Below are 18,732 nucleotides of genomic sequence, written 5' to 3'. Positions count from 1 at the left end.
CAGATAAGAAATATTGTGACTTCATTGAGAATAGTAGCATTGAGCCAGTGCTTTGGTTTAAATGTTTTTGTTGTTCCCCCTTTACCACCACCACCACCGATATTCATTTGTAGAAACTTAATCTCTAGGATGAAGGTATTTGGATGGGGATCCTTAAGAGTGAGTGGGATGTGTCCTTACAAAAGAAGCGTAGAGACCCTCTATCCCTTTCTCCATTTATTGCCACATGAGACTCAGGAAAGACGCCTTTGCAAGATAACAAATGCCACCAGAGCAGGGGCGCCGATCCGCACGCAGCCGAGCTGGGCCCCCTCCGCTGCCACCACCACCGTGCCGCATGGCCCTCGCCCGCCGCAGGGAGCCCCGCAGCGACGTGAACCAGGGTATATGTGGAATTTGATGATCTTGAATGGGATAAACGAGAGTGGGTTAAAGTTTATGAAGATTTTTCAACTTTCTTGGTGGAATACCATTTAATTTGGGCCAAAAGGAACGACCTTAGCCAGACTCAGGGATCAAAGAGCAAACAGATTCAGTGGCCTGCATTGGATCACTAGGCAATGCTGAGCTGACGTGGATCTGGGACGAAAAGTCTGGGCCTCTCAGAACACACACTGAGCTCGGATCGGCTGAATTCAAGCTCCCGTTTGCCTGCTTCCTGCAGACAAACAGCTGTGACTCAGCACTAATCCATCCGGCTGAAACAACTGGTCAGCCCCTCTGATCCCACGGAGATAATTGCCTACCGAGCCTTCATAGGTAGTGGCCACAGGTTTGAAACGGGGCTTGGGAGAGACAGTAAGGACCCACCCGTTGCATTGGTCACCGGCAAAGGGAAATGAACTGGCGCCATTTGCAAGAGATACCACCATGGCAGAGAACTGACGTCATCAGACTGCGGCAGAGGAGATAACTTCATTGAAACCTGCGGCTACAGGTGTGTAATTCCCTAGACTTCCCTCTCCACACATCGGTGAAACCTTAAGGGCCCCTCCCAGCTCTCCCGTAAGGGCCCCTCCCAGCTCCCCCAGACTGAGGGAATCAGACGTGGTGCAGGACCCCCGGCGCGGAACTACCGCTCCCACCAGAGCTGACAGCTGAGGTCTCTTGCACCAGCTACCGGGGGCGTGGCTACTGGAGGGCAAGTAAAATTCGCTGAGGATTCTCAGCTCCAAGCTCTACAAACTTAGAGTCTGAGGGAAAGGCAAACTGGGAGAGTGTGCCCAATCGTCCATGAAAACAGGGCTCCTGAGAGCAGCAGACCAGGCGTATAGCCAGTATTGTGGTGAGCGGCACCCGTGAGAGGGACCTGGCTAGAGGAAAAGTGGGGAAGTGACTAGACACAAGAGGCCCTAGGCACTCAGGATTGGAGACTCGCCCAGTCTTGGAGGAGGAGCTGCTGCACAGTGATTGGTTCCCGCCTATTGACAGGAGAAACTTGGCCTGGTGGGCACAGCGCCACCTACTGGAAGAGAAGTTATCAAACTCTAAAACTGCATTTATTAGTTTTTTTTTTCTTTTTACTTTTCTCTTTTTTTTTGATTTGGGTTTTTAATTTCATTTTTCTTTCTTGTTTTTTAAATTTTTTTTACAATTTTTTAAAAATTTATATCTTCTAATTTTAATTTTAATTTTTAAATTTTTTTTAAATTTTTTTTTATTTCCTATTTTTTTTCTTCTTTTGTCTTTTCATTTCTTTTCAATTTTCTTATCCCCCCTTCCTTGAATTCTACCTGCTTACTCTCATTCTCTTTAGTGACTTCTTCCCTTCCCTTCTAATACCTTTCCTCCCAAGCATCAAATAAATTTATAGGAGTAAACAGTAACTCAGCAGTCAAACAGAACAAGAAGTAACATGAGCAGCATGAAAAAGCAAGGAAGAAAAGGAGTACAAACAATGCAGGACAGCCTAAATATTCAGGAGGACCTAGAGTCATCAGAAAAATGGTCATATAAAGAACTCAAGGAATACCTTAGACAGCTGGAATGGAACCTTAAAGAGGATACAAGACAGCAAATTCAAGCAGCAAAAGAACACATTGAGAATGAATTACATAAACAGATAAATTAAGAAGTTAAGCATCTTTATCCGGAGATGGAGATTATAAAAAATAATCAAACAATAATTCTAGAAATGAAGGAAACGATAAACCAAATTAAAAACTCAATTGAGAGTATCACTAACAGAGTGGAGCAAGTAGAAGCCAGAACGTCAGATAATGAAGACAAAATATATCATCTTGAAAAGAGTCTAGCCAACTCAGAAAGGCTGGTAAAAAATCACGAGAAAAACATCCAAGAGTTATGGGATAACATAAAAAAACCAAACTTACGAGTCATCGGGATAGAAGAAGGTACAGAGATTCAATCCAAGGGAATGAGTAACCTGCTGAATGAAATAATTACAGAAAACTTTCCAGAAATAAAAAAGGAAACAGATATACAAATTGAAGATGAATACAGGACACCGAGCACACAAAATCACAGTAGACCAACGCCAAGACAAATTGTTATGAAGATATCCAATATACAGAACAAAGAGAAAATATTAAAAGCTACAAGAGAAAGGAGACAGATTACTTTCAGGGGTAAACCAATAAGTTAACAACGGATTTTTCATCACAGACGCTGAAAGCAAGAAAGTCATGGAACAGCGTATTTCAAACACTGAAAGACAATGGATGCCAACCAAGTATTTCTGTATCCAGCAAAATTAAGCTTCAGGTATGACAACAAAATAAAAATCTTTCATGATAAACAAAAGTTAAAAGAATTTGCAGCCAGAAAACCAGCATTGCAAAGCATTTTGAGCAAAACACTACACGAGGAAGAAATGAAAAACAATAACCAAAACCATCAGTGGGAAGTGCCTCAGTAAAGACAGAGGGCAAGGGGAAAGTTAATCATGGAGAAACAAACTAAATTTTTTAGAAAAAAGGATAAATAATCAAGCATGGCTGGAAGTACAAACCATATATCAATAGTAATTCTGAATGTTAATGGCTTAAACTCTCCAATAAAGCGACATAGGCTGGTATCATGGATTAAAAAACAAATCCAAAAATATGCTGCCTCCAGGAGACACATCTGATTGGAAAAGACATACACAGGCTGAAGGTGAAAGGATGGGAAAAAATATACCACACACGCAGTCCTCGTAAGCAAGCAGGGTTGGCCATCCTCATATCGAATAAAATTGACTTCAAGACTAAGTTAATCAAAAGGGATAAAGAAGGACATTATATACTGTTAAAAGGAACCATTCACCAACAAGACATAACAATTATCAATATTTGTGCACCAAATAATGGTGCTGCGACATTCATAAAACAAATCTCCTCAAGTTCAAGAATCAAATAGACCACAACACAATAATTATGGGTGACTTCAACACACACACCTCACCATTGGACAGATCCTCCAAGCAAAAGTTGAATAAAGAAACTATAGAACTCAATACCACAATCAATAACCTAGACTTGACATATATAGAATATATCAACCATCATCAAATGGATATACTTTTTTCTCAGCAGCACATGGATCCTTCTCAAAAATAGACCATATATTATGCCATAGGGCAACCCTCAGTAAATATAAAGGGGTGGAGATAATACCATGCATTTTTTCTGATCATAATGGAATGAAACTGGAAATCAATGATAAAAGAAGGAAGGAAAAATCCTACATCACATGGAAAATGAACAATATGTTACTGAATGATCAATGGGTTACAGAAGACATAAAGGAGGAAATCAAAAAATTCTTAGAGATAAATGAAAATACAGACACAACATATTGGAATCTATGGGACACAATGAAAACAGTTTTAAGAGGAAAATTCATCGCCTGGTGGTCATTCCTTAAAAAAAGAAAAAACCAACAAATAAATGAGCTCACACTTCATCTCAAAGCCCTAGAAAAGGAAGAGCAAAACAACAGCAAATGTAGCAGAAGGCAAGAAATAATTAAAATCAGAGCAGAAATCAATGAAATTGAAACAAAAGAAACTATTGAAAAAATTAACAAAACTAAAAGTTGGTTCTCCGAAAAAATAAATAAGATTGACAGACCTTTAGCCACGCTAACGAAGAGAAGAAGAGAGGAACTCATATTACTAACATACGGGATGAAAAAGGCAATATCACAACAGATGCTACAGAAATACAGAAGACAATTAGAAATTATTTTGAAAACCTATATTCCAATAAAATAGAAGATAGTGAAGACATCGATAAATTTCTTAAGTCATATGATTTGCCCAGACTGAGTCAGGAGGATACACACAATTTGAACAGACCAATATCAATGGATGAAATAGAAAAAGCAATCAAAAGACTACCAACCAAGAAAAGCCCAGGACCGGATGGGTATACAGCGGAGTTTTACAAAACCTTTAAAGAAGAATTAATACCAATACTTTTCAAGTTATTTCAGGAAATAGAAAAAGAGGGAGCTCTTCCAAATTCATTCTATGAGGCCAATATCACCATGATTCCAAAACCAGACAAAGACACCTCAAAGAAAGAAAACTACAGACCAATATCTCTAATGAACCTAGATGCAAAAATCCTCAATAAAATTCTGGTGAATCGAATACAAAAACACATCAAAAAAATTGTGCACCATGATCAAGTAGGATTCATCCCTGGGATGCAAGGATGGTTCAATATACGGAAATCAATAAATGTTATTCACCACATCAATAGACTTAAAGATAAGAACCATATGATCATCTCAATAGACGCAGAGAAAGCATTCGACAAAGTACAGCATCCCTTTATGTTCAAAACACTTGAAAAACTAGGGATAACAGGAACTTACCTTGACATTGTAAAAGCTATCTATGCTAAGCCTCAGGCTAGCATCATTCTCAATGGACAAAAGTTGAAGGCATTCCCTCTAAAATCTGGAACAAGACAGGGATGCCCTCTATCACCACTTCTATTCAATATAGTTCTCGAAACACTGGCCAGAGCAATTAGACGAAAGAAATTAAAGGCATACAAATAGGACAAGAAGAACTTAAATTATCACTGTTTGCAGATGACATGATTCTATACCTAGAAGACCCAAAAGGGTCTACAAAAAAACTACTAGAACTAATAAATGAATTCAGCAAAGTGGCAGGATATAAAATCAACACGCATAAATCAAAGGCATTTCTGTATATCAGCGACAAAACTTCTGAAATGGAAATGAGGAAAAACACTCCATTCACAATATCCTCCAAAAAAATAAAATACTTGGGAATCAACCTAACAAAAGAGGTGAAAGATTTATACAATGAAAATTACAGAACCCTAAAGAGAGAAGTAGAAGAAGATCTTAGAAGATGGAAAAATATACCCTGTTCATGGATGGGCAGAACTAACATTATCAAAATGGCGATATTACCAAAAGTTCTCTATAGGTTTAATACAATGCCAATCAAAATCCCAATGGCATTTCTTATAGAAATAGATAAAGCAATCATGAAATTCATATGGAAAAATAAAAGACCCAGAATAGCAAAAGCAATTCTAAGCAGGAAATGTGAATCAGGTGGTATAGCGATACCAGATTTCAAACTATATTACAGAGCAATAGTGACAAAAACAGCATGGTACTGGTACCAAAACAGGCGGATGGACCAATGGTATAGAATAGAGGACACAGAGACTAATCCACAAAGTTACAACTATCTGATAAAGGGGCTAAAAGCATGCAATGGAAGAAGGATAGCATCTTCAACAAATGGTGTTGGGAAAACTGGAAATCCATATGCAACAAAATGAAACTGAATCCCTTTCTCTCGCCATGCACAATAGTTAACTCAAAATGGACCAAGGAGCTTGATATCAAATCAGAGACTCTGCATCTGATAGAAGAAAAAGTTGGCTCCAATCTACATATTGTGGGGTCGGGCTCCAAATTCCTTAATAGCACACCCATAGCACAAGAGTTAGTAACAAGAATCAACAAATGGGACTTACTTAAATTAAAAAGTTTTTTCTCAGCAAGAGAAACAGTAAGAGAGGTAAATAGGGAGCCTACATCCTGGGAACAAATTTTTACTCCTCACACTTCAGATAGAGCCCTAATATCCAGAGTATACAAAGAACTCAAAAAATTAGACAATAAGATAACAAATAACCCAATCAACAAATGGGCCAAGGACCTGAACAGACACTTCTCAGAGGAGGATATACAATCAATCAACAAGTACATGAAAAAATGCTCAACATCGATAGCAGTCAGAGAAATGCAAATCAAAACCACCCTAAGATACCATCTCACTTCAGTAAGACTGGCAGCCACTATGAAGTCAAACAACGACAAGTGCTGGCGAGGATGTGGAGAAAAGGGTACACTTGTGCATTGCTGGTGGGACTGCAAATTGGTGCGGCCAATTTGGAAAGCAGTTTGGAGATTCCTGGGAAAGCTGGGAATGGAACCACCATTTGACCCTGCTATTGCCCTTCTTAGACTATTCCCTGAAGACCTTAAAAGAGCATGCTACAGGGATACTACCACATCGATGTTCATAGCAGCACAATTCACAATAGCTAGACTGGAACCAACCCAGATGCCCTTCAATAGATGAATGGATAAAAAAAATGTGGCATTTATACACTATGGAATATTACGCAGCAATAAAAAATGACAAAATCATGGAATTTGCAGGGAAATGGATGGCACTAGAGCAGATTATGCTTAGTGAAGCTAGCCAATCCCTAAAAAACAAATACCAAATGTCTTCTTTGATATAATGAGAGCAACTATGAACAGAGTAGGGAGGAAGAGCAGGAAAAAAAAGATTAAACAGAGACATGAGATGGGAGGGAAAGGGATAGATAAGGGAAATTGCATGGAAATGAAGGGAGACCCTTATTGCTATACAAAATTACATATAAGAGGTTGTGAGGGGAATGGGAAAATAAACAAGGAGAGAAATGAATCATAGTAGATGGGGTAGAGAGAGAAGATGGGAGGCGAGGGGAGGGGGGATAGTAGGGGATAGGAAAGGTAGCAGAATACAACAGTTACTAATAGGGCATTATGTAAAATTGTGGATGTGTAACCGATGTGATTCTGCAATCTGCATTTGGGGTAAAAATTGGGAGTTCATAACCCACTTCAATCTAATGTATGAAATATGATATGTCAAGAGCTTTGTAATGTTGTGAACAACCAATAAAAAAAAAATACAAAATAGGGCTGCGAATGTGGCTTTGTAGTCGAGAGTCCCTGAGAACAATCCCTATAACCCCCTCCCACCCCCCAAAAAAGAGTAATACGGTTCTAGATTTTAGATAAGATACAACTTATTGTTTCGGAATTTCTTATTTTGCTGAAAATTTGGGAGTTTTGTTGTTGTAATATATAATTTATAATTTATAATATATAATTTTGTTGAATTATATCAAATGCTTTTTTTGTGTCTAATGAGTTGATTATATTATTTTTGCCTTTAACGTTAATAGAGTGTTACTTTTGTGAAAAAAAAAACAAATCTTGATCTTGTACTTCCATCCTTCAGAACTGTGAGAAATAAATTTCTCTTATTTATAGATTACCCAGTTTTAGGTATTTTGTTACAGAAGCCCAGAAAGACTAAGAAATCAGCAAGGAGTGCTTAGACTTTTTTTAGAGATAGGGCTGAACAATGCTGTTGGTTAAAGTTAATAAGGAGATGGTTAATTAATAAGATGAAGCTGATGTTTGGCAGGGTATTCAGAAACTCAATTTAGGACAAAGATGCCTGTTAAATTAAAATTGGAGCTGTCAGGCATGAGGTATTAGTGCAGAAAGAAATCTGGTATCTGAGACACACATCACATAATCATGAGTGTATAAAATTGTGATGGGGATAAGACCACCAAAGAAATTCATGAAGATTAAAAGATGACAAAGTACATAGATTTAGCTCTGGGATACTTACTTATAAAAGTGATGATGAGGAGGAAGTAAAGTAGAATGTGATGTAACTGCCAATGAGGTAGGTGAAAAATAACCTCTTTCAAGGAGAAGACAGAGATCCTGTGTGTTAGCTGTTGTTGATGTTCAAGTTAAGAATTCACAGTTAACTATTACATTTAGCAACCTGGAGGTTATTGTTGACCTTGTAACAACACTTACAACAGTAAAAGCTTGGTTCCAAGAAGTTAAAAAGAGTGGAGAAGACAAATTGAATTGAGTGTGAACTTTTGTGTGTGTGCAAAGTTCTTCTGTTTGAAAAGCAACAGGATGGTAGCTAAAATAGGTTTGCAAGAGATTTTTTTTTTTTAAAACTTGATAAGAAAGAAAAACTTTGAATGGCTTGTGGAAAAGATCCAGGATAGATGGAAAAGTTGATGATATGAGAAAGGATGTAGAATTTAGAAAGGTAAGCAAGGGATGGGGCCGAGCATACAGATGACCTTCTGATCAGATCTGGCAACTTGGATCATTCATTTTGGAATGATAAGAGAAGTGACATAGTATATCAAAGTATGTTGGGATAAATGCTGGTAAGTGAAGATTGTGTTGATGGAAGCTGTTGAAAATTACCTTCTTGTTCTTTTTATATTTTCAATAAACTGAAGAGCAAAATCGTCTGGAAGAATGGGGATGGTTGTCAGAAAGTGCTATGTCAGGTTAATTTAATCTTATAGAGGGGCATAGTTAATGCATCTGTCTAGGGTATGATCATTGTTGTTGTATGGAGTGGAAAGAATAAAAGATCTTTGGGGAAGAGGACCTATAGATGATAAAACTAAGAATTGTGACAGGAGTGGATTTGGAGGCAGAGACAGTGAACTGATAATTAAAAATTTCCAAGAATGCATGGAGTGCTAGAAGGAGTAACAGGAGATTTTTGAGCTGGGGCATTTAAGAGGGAAAATGGTTAGAAGATGCTGTATAGCAAGAAGAACACTGACTCCATGTAAAAGTCTCTGAACATGGCTTGCAGAAGAGCTAGCTTCAGGGAAAGCAGTGTTTTCAGGGGTGAGCAGATTCAGTTAGATAAACAGAGTAGTTAGGGAAGGAATGGAACGTAGTTAGGAGCACTAGAGGATGGTGAGAGGTTTATCTTTTACTTATATTAAAATGCACATAATGTTTGATGTAGCACTTATGTCCTGGGATAAATGGACTTAAACATTTAAGAATGTTCTTCAATATGTGAGAAATAACAGGAAGATATAATTGCACAATAAAACTTTAGAAATTAATTATTTTACTCAATTATAATTACTATAGTAAACTGATTAAATTCATGATATATTCATGTGATGAATTCTATGCAATCCTTGGGAAAGAATGAAAGAAGGCTAATATATACAGATATGAAGTGATTACAAGATACTGTTCAGTTGAGGGGAAAAACACTTATGAAAACCAGTATGTATAATGCCATTTCATGTGTTTAGTTCAAAAATGTGAATTCCCACGTTTGTGCATAGGAAAATTCTTATTAGGATATAGAAACTAAAATTATTGGAGGCTTATTTGGAAATCCTGGGAGGAAGACCTTTTTTTTTCCTGTACATTTTTACTGTTGGCTACATATTTTTTTTTAATAAAAAAGTTTCAAAACATTCAAGCTATGTTGGAGGATTTTCCACAATAGTGGGAGATTAAATTTTTCATCATAGAAAATGAAAATTATGTGACATACTTGACATTCTTCTATGGATCTCTCAAATACTGTTTGTTTTTGTTTTGTTTTTTAAATATTTTTTTTAGTTGTAAATGGACACAATATCTTTATTTACTTATTTTTTATGTGGTGCTGAGGATCAAACCCAGTGCCTCACTCATGCGAGATGAGTGCTCTTCCACTGAGCTACAACCCCAGCCCTGTTTTTGTTTTTTTATATCTTGATTTTTCATCGGCTCAGTCAGTATCTGGCAGATAACAGGCCCTCCAAATATTTGATTACTGAAAATATTCATGCATCATTCTTTAATTTAGGTGGGCCTCGGGAACCATTGACTTCTGAATTCCTGTGCGTGTTTTAACTTAACTGATTTGATTATACTATGTACAATCATTCCTACTATTATGAACTCTGTGAGCCTACCTTATTCTTTTCCCTCCTCATATTAACTTCTTACTCAAGTTGAATTTCTGTTGTTATCACTATGTATAAAATAGTGTATAGTTTTATTCTTTGTTGTTATTGCCTGTGTGTATGATCTTTAGAGACCAGCCCATTTATTAACATTACAGTTTGCATAATGATTGGGAGCATAGACTCTGAAACTAGATGGTTTTAATTATGTAACATAATCTTGGTCAAATTATTGAACATCAGTATACCTTAGTTTCTTTATCCATTTAGTAAAGATTTAATTTATGTACAGTTCTTAAAAACAATGCTTGACATATAGTAAGTATTATATATGTAGAGGGAGTTTATCTATTAATATTGATTAATTTGAGAAGAGGCTTAATGACACCAATTCTTTATTGACCTTACTCATGTTTGTGTTCTTTAAAGATCTGCCCATTTCTTTTCATTAACGATCAGTTTCTTAATGTATATTCTGTTTCTTTGAAATTATGGTTACCTATTATTCTTGTGACACACTGATAATAATGAATGAGATTTTTTAATAATTGTTCTTACTTGATACTTTCCTTTGATAAATTGGGTTCCAGTGTTCAGGGATATTAATCTACCTTGTTTGTTAATACATATTTTATAATTGCAAAAAAGTATAACAGACTGTAGGAACACTGACAAAATTCATTTCTTGAGCATATTGACAGCTTTGCATTGCTCGTGTGCCACATTATACCTGAAGTATGCATTAATCTGCTGTCCTATGTGGTCTGTTGCCTTGCTGCTTAATCAGTTGATTGATAGCCTTTTTGACAAAGAATATAACTAGTTTTCTATAACTGAATTGTGCTTTTCAACTGTTCACATAAATCACTTTCTTTAAACAGTTGAAATATTTCAAAGTATGAAAGAAAAAAACAGCCATGTTTAAAGTAAGTTTCCAGTGTATTTTTCAGAGGAAATTTGTGTATTTTGAATTAATAACATCCTGTGAAATCAAATTTATCATTACAGTAAATTTTTCATAAACCAGTGGGTTTAATAATTGCTGGTGATAATATAGGGCAGAAGTGGATTTTATATAATAGCAAGATTTCTTACAATTATTTTTAAGATTTAAATTGCATAAGCAGATACATTTCACTTAATTTGCTTACCTTTTGTCTCAGCCTATCTAATTATGGTACACTTTTGTATTACTTTTGTGTTATGTGACTATAGTAAAAGTGAAATATCCAAAACATAAGAAAATAATAGCAATGAAATCAAATCAAAATGTTAATTTTTTAGTGTGAAATGTGAAAGTGGACTAATGTAGCTAAATAATAAACTGGGTTACAAAAAAGGACAGAACTGTCTTTAACAACAGGGTAACAGAAAAAATAATACACTTTATTTTAAGTCATTGTATCAGCTGTTTTGATAGTTTGTGTCAGTTTTCTCTGCGGTATCTTTCATCTTGATTTAATAAGTTGCTGTTTAATATTAAAGCTTTTTTATATTAAAAACTAATAGTTTACTAATGGTATGTTTTTCAGTGGCATACTTTTGCTAGTACAACATTGTAATGCTGTTGTTGTATTAGCTGTGTATGTTTATAAGTGAGCAAAAGAGCATTTAGGCATGATTTAATTGGTTCTCACTTGAAGTCTCAGGCACACTAAAACCTCCTAAGTTGAAGACAGGATTTCGGTTCTTATAACTTTGTTATTTACCAAATATAGTATTATTTCTCCTTCAGTGACATGAGGCTGTGAAAATAAAATTGAGTTGAGATACATGAATATTTGCCATCAATAAAATTCTGCTATGATAGTGTCTACAGCACAGCAAATGGTAGCTGGGCAGCAGTTCAATTAAGATTAGTGTACAGATTAATCCATTACATTGCTATATAGTCATATTTTATTGGAGGGAACATTTGCTGAATTGTGCCATAGTTAGTTAATGAAATTCTTGCAAAAATTATGTAAAATTAAAGAAGAAACTAAGTTCATGAATAAATTGACATCACGCTGTCTTGAATGGAAGTATTCTTAATGTGTACTTACTCTTTTTTATCCATCATCACCAGCTTAGTAAGTTTCTTATTAAATGATTAACCATTAATTGTTCAGTAAAGGTATATGACATCATGTAGGTGTTTATATTTATATGCCTTTAATGAACGTTTGACATATGCAAGTATTTGAGAAGAAATTCACATACATGGTTGCAGAAGGCACATTCATACATAGTTTTATTTGATTTTAAGCCTTAACTTTTATACTTTACATTCCGACTTGTACACAAATAATCATTGGCATCAACTCTAATGCCAGATTACCTGATTTTTTAAAAATACTATCTCAATCACATGTAAGATAGCTGATTTTGAGCAGGTTACTTTAATTCCTATTGTTCTCATCTAAAAATGTGGATGATGATAATAAATAATAACCACCTCATAGGGTTGTTAGATTAAATGAGTTAATACCTGCAAAATGTTTAATAGTGAATCATACATGGACATTGTTATTATTATATAATTGTAGATCAGTGAGAATTATCATGTAGTCTAGATTTATAGCTAAACGACTAGGGAGCATGCTTAAATCATGTGGAGGAGTAATGTATGTGATGATTCTTTTCAATTTTTACTTCCATTAGGCCACTTAGATTCCTAGCTAGTTATATAACAATGACTTTGTTGAGGCTCCACTTTAAGTTCCTCAAAAGTTAATAAGAGCTTGTACTTTGCTTTGAAATAGCTTACTCTGAAATTTGCCTTTAAACAAACAGTAAGATCACTAAGAAATAGGACTGAATTCCCCAAGTTAACTCTAAGTGAAGGGAAGGAGTTTAAGGATTGCTGCCCCTATTTGTAATATAAGTGATATGTATTGGTGCCCCAGTCTGGCTGGGCACAAAATCATGAGCCACTCAAGCAGGAACAGACTTTATTTCAAACTCCCTTGAACACCAGGCAGACAGCAGGGGTCTAATATCCAATTGAATACACATCTTAACATAACCATTATCATCTCAGTGGCTTGCTGGCATCACCTTTCAACCAGAAATGCCATGCTTCATTCCTACTGGGCTATGGCTCTCAGCATATCCCCTCTTCTTTTAATTAAGCACCAAGCATGTGGCTTAGGGACCGTGCCTGTTAGGCTGTCCAATACTACATATGGCTCTTACCCGTCATCGGATGAGCTGACCTCAAGGCGTCAGCTTCCTGTCTTAGGTTGGTACCACTGCAGTTGGATCATACCGGTCATTGACTACTGGTCCACCATACAGCCATACTTGTGGATAGGCCTATGCACCAGTGGGGGAGTGAGATTCTTTGCCTCACCTCTGTTGGCCCCCAAAATTTAGACCATCACTAGCAGAAGGGAGGAGGATACAGAAATGCCACGACACTAAGCCAATTGACGGCTCCTTTGAAAAATTGTACTACCAGTGACATCATCAGCAAAAATACTCCAGCATTACTACAATTCGATGCACCAACAGATAGTTCACAATGTATACAAGTGATACATAGTCCAGGCAAGTTCTGCAAGCAGTTCAAAGCAGAGGAATCTATCAATATGTCCATTTCCTCCCAAAGTAAATCGACTCCTTGATTGAGCATTACTTGTTGAGTTATTATTCATTGATGCATCAGTTTATACAGTTTACTGTGATAGCTATCGAAGAAGCTGTAGTTTGGTTTTATCTTTGTCTTCACCAGCAGTGGGATGAAGATAGGAATTCTGGCAATGATGGCTAAAAAAAAATATGTAACATTCCAACAGGTACTAAGAAAACAATTTTCTGAACAATTTACATTATCCTGAACAGAATTATCAAATATAATGAAAAGGAAAGGTGAACGTCAACAAACAGATCTGTTAACCTCCTTATTTGTTCACATTTAAAACAATCCTCAATAGCTGTTTACCCATATTGGAGATCACTTTTGTTTGGGAGATATATCAGGCATGGATTTGGAGAAAAGTAATGACAAAAATGGCTCCATTTTTATGTGTGTTCTGTCCCTTTTTCATCACCCAGTTCAGTATTTCAGCTTGTATGCTATTTTATTAAAATAGCATTAAGTGATCTGAAATCTGTCACAAAATGATAGGAAAAGAAATAACTAGAATTTGTGCAAAAATTAATTGATAATATTCTTTTGACATATTTATAATGTACCAAACCATTCAAATCATTAAATTTTTGTAGAGCTGAATTGAAAAGCATATCAGGTGTCGGGAACAAAAGCCTGTCTGCAAGCACAGCTGTATATGCACAGCTAGCTGTCTTGGTGTATCTTGATGTGTTATCGTGGACATGGGCCTAGCATAATTTGAACATATTTCAAATAGATCTTTTATCCATGTAGATCAAATAATTTTCACTTTAAAAATAGAAAGTATAAAATTCTGAAAATTGTTTTTGTAAATGTCACAAGGATAGGTAAATGATTTTTAAGAGATAAACTATATACTTTTTCCTCCTTAGTATTGAGTTTGACAGAGATTGTGACTATTTTGCAATTGCTGGGGTTACAAAGAAGATTAAAGTCTATGAATATGGCACAGTCATCCAGGATGCAGTGGATATTCATTACCCTGAGAATGAAATGACTTGCAATTCCAAAATCAGGTATTTACATGGTTTTCTTGTCCTGATGCAGTATGTATATAACAATTGGTGTGTATAATTAATGAGAGATTGTTTTACCTTTCCATGAGATTCCTTACACATTCATAGTGAATGATGTAATTGCACTGCATATATGGAGGATGTGTTATTGACTTAAAACAGAATATCTTTTTAGATGTTGTAGAATTTGGGGGAATTGAGAATAGCTAAAACCATAAATATTGAAAGTTTGACTTTGTTAGAACATTTTAATTGAAATTTCAGTCATAAGTTACATTGGTCAAGGCAAAAATTTTTGCATATAAATACAGAAACCCAGTTGAAACTAGTTTATCCGGCTTGTGTGATTCTCTACAACTGAAAGCTGTAATCTCATATCCATCTTACAACTAGTGATCAGAGTAAAAAGGGTTAAAGGCCATTACTTGATTTATTACTTTCAGTTTAAAAATCCAGGAGTTGTTGGTAGAATTGTGATTGTGAACTTTAAATAAAAGTTTCTCTTTCTGATCACATTAAAATCCTTTATATCCTATTATTTATATTTAAATAAGTTTTAACTTTCTTTCAGCTGTATCAGTTGGAGTAGCTACCATAAGAACTTGTTAGCTAGCAGTGATTATGAAGGCACTGTTATCCTGTGGGATGGATTCACAGGACAGAGGTCAAAGGTCTATCAGGTAAATTAAGGTACTAGTTATATAAGAATAAGAATTATATTTTTGCCTCATTTTCTTTACAATTATAGAACTTCATGTGTGTTATGATTACAGATTTGGAGACTATTTGATATTTTTTACACATGTGTGATAATTGTAATACCTCATCCAAAGGATTTCTTCAGACTTTGATGTTTTTATCAATCTTTCAAATAAATTTCCAAAATTAATAATATTAGTAAATGTATATATAAAAAGATTATAATTGCTTTGCATCGATATTTTAGTTTGCCTTTTTTTTTTAGCCTCTTGTCTTTCCTGCCCTTTCATAGCAATAAATTGGTTATCAGTATTTTGTTGTTTCATTTTACTTTATTTATTTTAAGATCTATATTCTAAGTCTTTTTGTATTCCTTCTATATCCAGGAGCACGAGAAGAGGTGTTGGAGTGTTGATTTTAATTTGATGGATCCTAAACTTTTAGCTTCAGGTTCTGATGATGCAAAAGGTACTATTTGAATCTCTCTCCTAGCATTACCCTCTCCTGCTAATTCCTTTAATTGGCTGAGATACAAACACTTAGTGAAAGACTCCTGTTAATCCTTTGTGATTATTGATAAACTATGCCAAACATAATTTACAAAAATCAGTTTCTCTTTTATGAGTGAAGGAAAAATGAATGTATTGCATTCTTATAATGATGTTTTCTGGATTTGTGCCACATAATGACATTTTAAATTGCTGTCATCTCATAGCCAGGTCCTTTGGAAGTTTTTGGTGTATCCTAAAGTCTCTTCACAAAGTTTATAATATTTTAAGGCAAAACCTCTGTATTTCTTTTTGTCTGTTTAATTGACTTTTTCTCTTTTTCTTGTTTATCCATCTTTGTTATCATTTTCTGTTATTCTTACTGTGCTTTTCTGATATGATTCTTCTATTAGGTTTATAAAGCTCTGTGGACAAATTTCTTTTACCTTAGAGTCAGTAGCCTTAAATTCTTTGCCCTTTTGTTCTTTTCTTCATGTATCTTCCAGACTAATGGTTAGATAGAAAAAAATAGGTCTGGCATTGCAAGCATTCTGTTTTCTCTACATCCTTTCAACACTTATTATTTCCTTCCTTCTTACCTTCCTCCTTTCTCTTGCCTTTCCCCTTTTAATTTATTTGATTATATTTTTTATATATATGTTTGAAGATCCTAATATTAGGAACAAAGTGGTAGCTCATTGGGGTTTTTATTTCTGCTTTTTTGTCATTTATTGTTATTGATTATCTTTTTTATGTATGCATTGGTCATTCATATATTTTTTTTGAAAAATTATCTATTTAAAGTCTCCTTTTAATCAGCTTATTTGTTATTGTTTTTGGTTTATTTGCTTGGGTTGTAAGAATTATCTGTATATTCTGGATGTTAATCACTTATCAGATATGTGATTTGCAAATGTTTTCTCCCATTCTGTGGTTGCCTTTTTAATTTGTTAATAATGTTCTTTGATGAATGAATTTTTTTTTATTTCGATGAAATTTAAGTTGTTTTTTGTTGTTGTTGCCTGTGCCTTTGGTGTCATAACCAAGAAATCACTGACAAATTAAATGTCATGAAGGTTTTCTCCCTTGTTTCCCTTTAGGAGTGTTTTAGTTCTTACATTTATGTCTTTGATCTATTTAAATTTTGTGTATGGTATAGGATACGACTTTATTCTTTTACACATGGATATCCAGTTTTCCCAGGACCTCTTGTTAAAAATACTGTCTTTTCCCATGTTGAATGGTGTCAGCACCCTTTTCAAAAATCATTTCACTGTCCATACAAGGTTTTATCTCTGGTCTTTCTGCATTAGTTATTGGTTTTTTAATGTATGTCTTTGTGCTGTTACCATATTGTTTTGATTAGACTAAAGTTGTTTTGAAATGAAGAAGGATGAGTTCTTCTTGTTTGTTTCTTTTAAAGATTATTTTGGCTATTTGAGACCCTTGAAATTATGTATATTTTTTTTCTATTTTTGTAAAATACTTGGGGGTTTTGGAAGGGATTGCATTGAGACTTTATTGATTTTTATTTGTTAATATTTTCTTCTTCTTGATCTGGGCTTAATTTCCCCTCCTTTTTTGAGTTTAAGATGAAGTTTTGTCACCGTTTTGAGACCTCCTTTTTTCTAATCTAAACGCTTTGTTACACATTTCCCTTTAAGCATTTTTATTGACGGTTCCAAAAATATTCTTACATATGAAAATATATGGTTTGTCAGAGTATGTACACTTAAGCACATATTTAAATAATACTGTAATGAATGCACATGTAAGGGATATGCCACCTTACTCTAGATTGCTTGTTTTGTTAACCTGTCCTTTTAATTTAATTTAATTTTTTTTTTAATTTTACTTTGGTACTAAGGATTAAACTCAGAGGTACTCAACCACTGAGCCATATCCCCACCCTTTTAAATATTTTATTTAGAGACAGGATCTTTCTAAAGTTGTTTACGGCCTCACTAAGTTGCTGAGGCTGGCTTTGAACTCATAATACTCCTGCCCCCACCTCCCAAGCTGCTGGGATTACAAGTGTGCGCCACCTTGCCTGGCTTGTTACCTGTCTTTTAAGTTAAGTTTTCTTGTGGGTCTGAATTACCTCTCAGTATAAAATCATTGTTTATTTTGGCTTTGACATTGAAGCTAGACTTTGTTAGCTTCAAATAAGTTGTTGTGTTCTTCAGGCATTCAGTTTAAACACTTTTTGGTCCTGGTAAACCAAATTATTTCACATTGGCACAAAGCACATCAGTCATAACAAGGAAACTTTTCAAGTTACAGAAGTACTTGCTAATGTATTTATTTCTCTTTATTGTCTTTCCCTTAGTGAAGCTGTGGTCCACCAACCTAGACAATTCAGTGGCAAGCATTGAGGCAAAGGCTAACGTGTGCTGTGTTAAATTTAGCCCTTCTTCTAGATACCATTTGGCTTTTGGCTGTGCGGGTAAGAAATGAAAGCAGATTTGTTTGATTGATGTGGTTATCATGCCTAGAGGAACTTTTTATTTTAACAAATAGCTACCTTTGTGAGCTTAAATTTTGTTCTCATTATTAGACTTGAAACTAGAGATATACCGTCCTTATTTACATAGTTAATATATCTTGATTGCACTATTCTGTCACTCTTTATTACATAATTTGAGTTTGTTGATTTTTTTTGCCTTAGGAAGATATTTAAGCAAGCTATATTCTGTAGGTTATAGCTTTTTTTTTTTTTTTAAAGGAAGCCTATTCCTCTGGCAGTTTTTATTGATTGCCTACTATGCAAAAACTAGGGACAGGGAATAATACAGTCTTTTATCATGGAGTACATGCTAATAGTATAAGTATTCAAGAAAAATATTGGTTTTTGTTTAATAGCAAAGAATCAT

General features: G+C 35.0%; 1 protein-coding gene across 8 annotated transcripts in view; it reads left to right on the top strand.

Moving 5' to 3' along the window:
• Nucleotides 1-18,732, top strand: part of Cop1 (COP1 E3 ubiquitin ligase) — a 173,350-nt gene that overhangs the window by 93,807 nt on the left and 60,811 nt on the right. For 7 of the 8 annotated variants that reach the window (XM_078022365.1, XM_078022363.1, XM_040278683.2 and 4 more), the window contains 4 exons: nucleotides 14,529-14,672; nucleotides 15,244-15,352; nucleotides 15,758-15,839; nucleotides 18,189-18,305. In XM_078022365.1, coding sequence (XP_077878491.1) covers nucleotides 14,529-14,672; nucleotides 15,244-15,352; nucleotides 15,758-15,839; nucleotides 18,189-18,305 — 452 coding nt within the window. The remainder of the gene's footprint in view (nucleotides 1-14,528; nucleotides 14,673-15,243; nucleotides 15,353-15,757; nucleotides 15,840-18,188; nucleotides 18,306-18,732) is intronic. The other variant, XM_078022366.1, reaches the window with a different exon arrangement.

This window comes from Ictidomys tridecemlineatus, chromosome 10 (assembly GCF_052094955.1).
Source record: "Ictidomys tridecemlineatus isolate mIctTri1 chromosome 10, mIctTri1.hap1, whole genome shotgun sequence".
NCBI classification, from domain to species: Eukaryota; Metazoa; Chordata; class Mammalia; order Rodentia; family Sciuridae; genus Ictidomys; species Ictidomys tridecemlineatus.
This window is presented reverse-complemented; position numbering and strand designations above follow the sequence as displayed.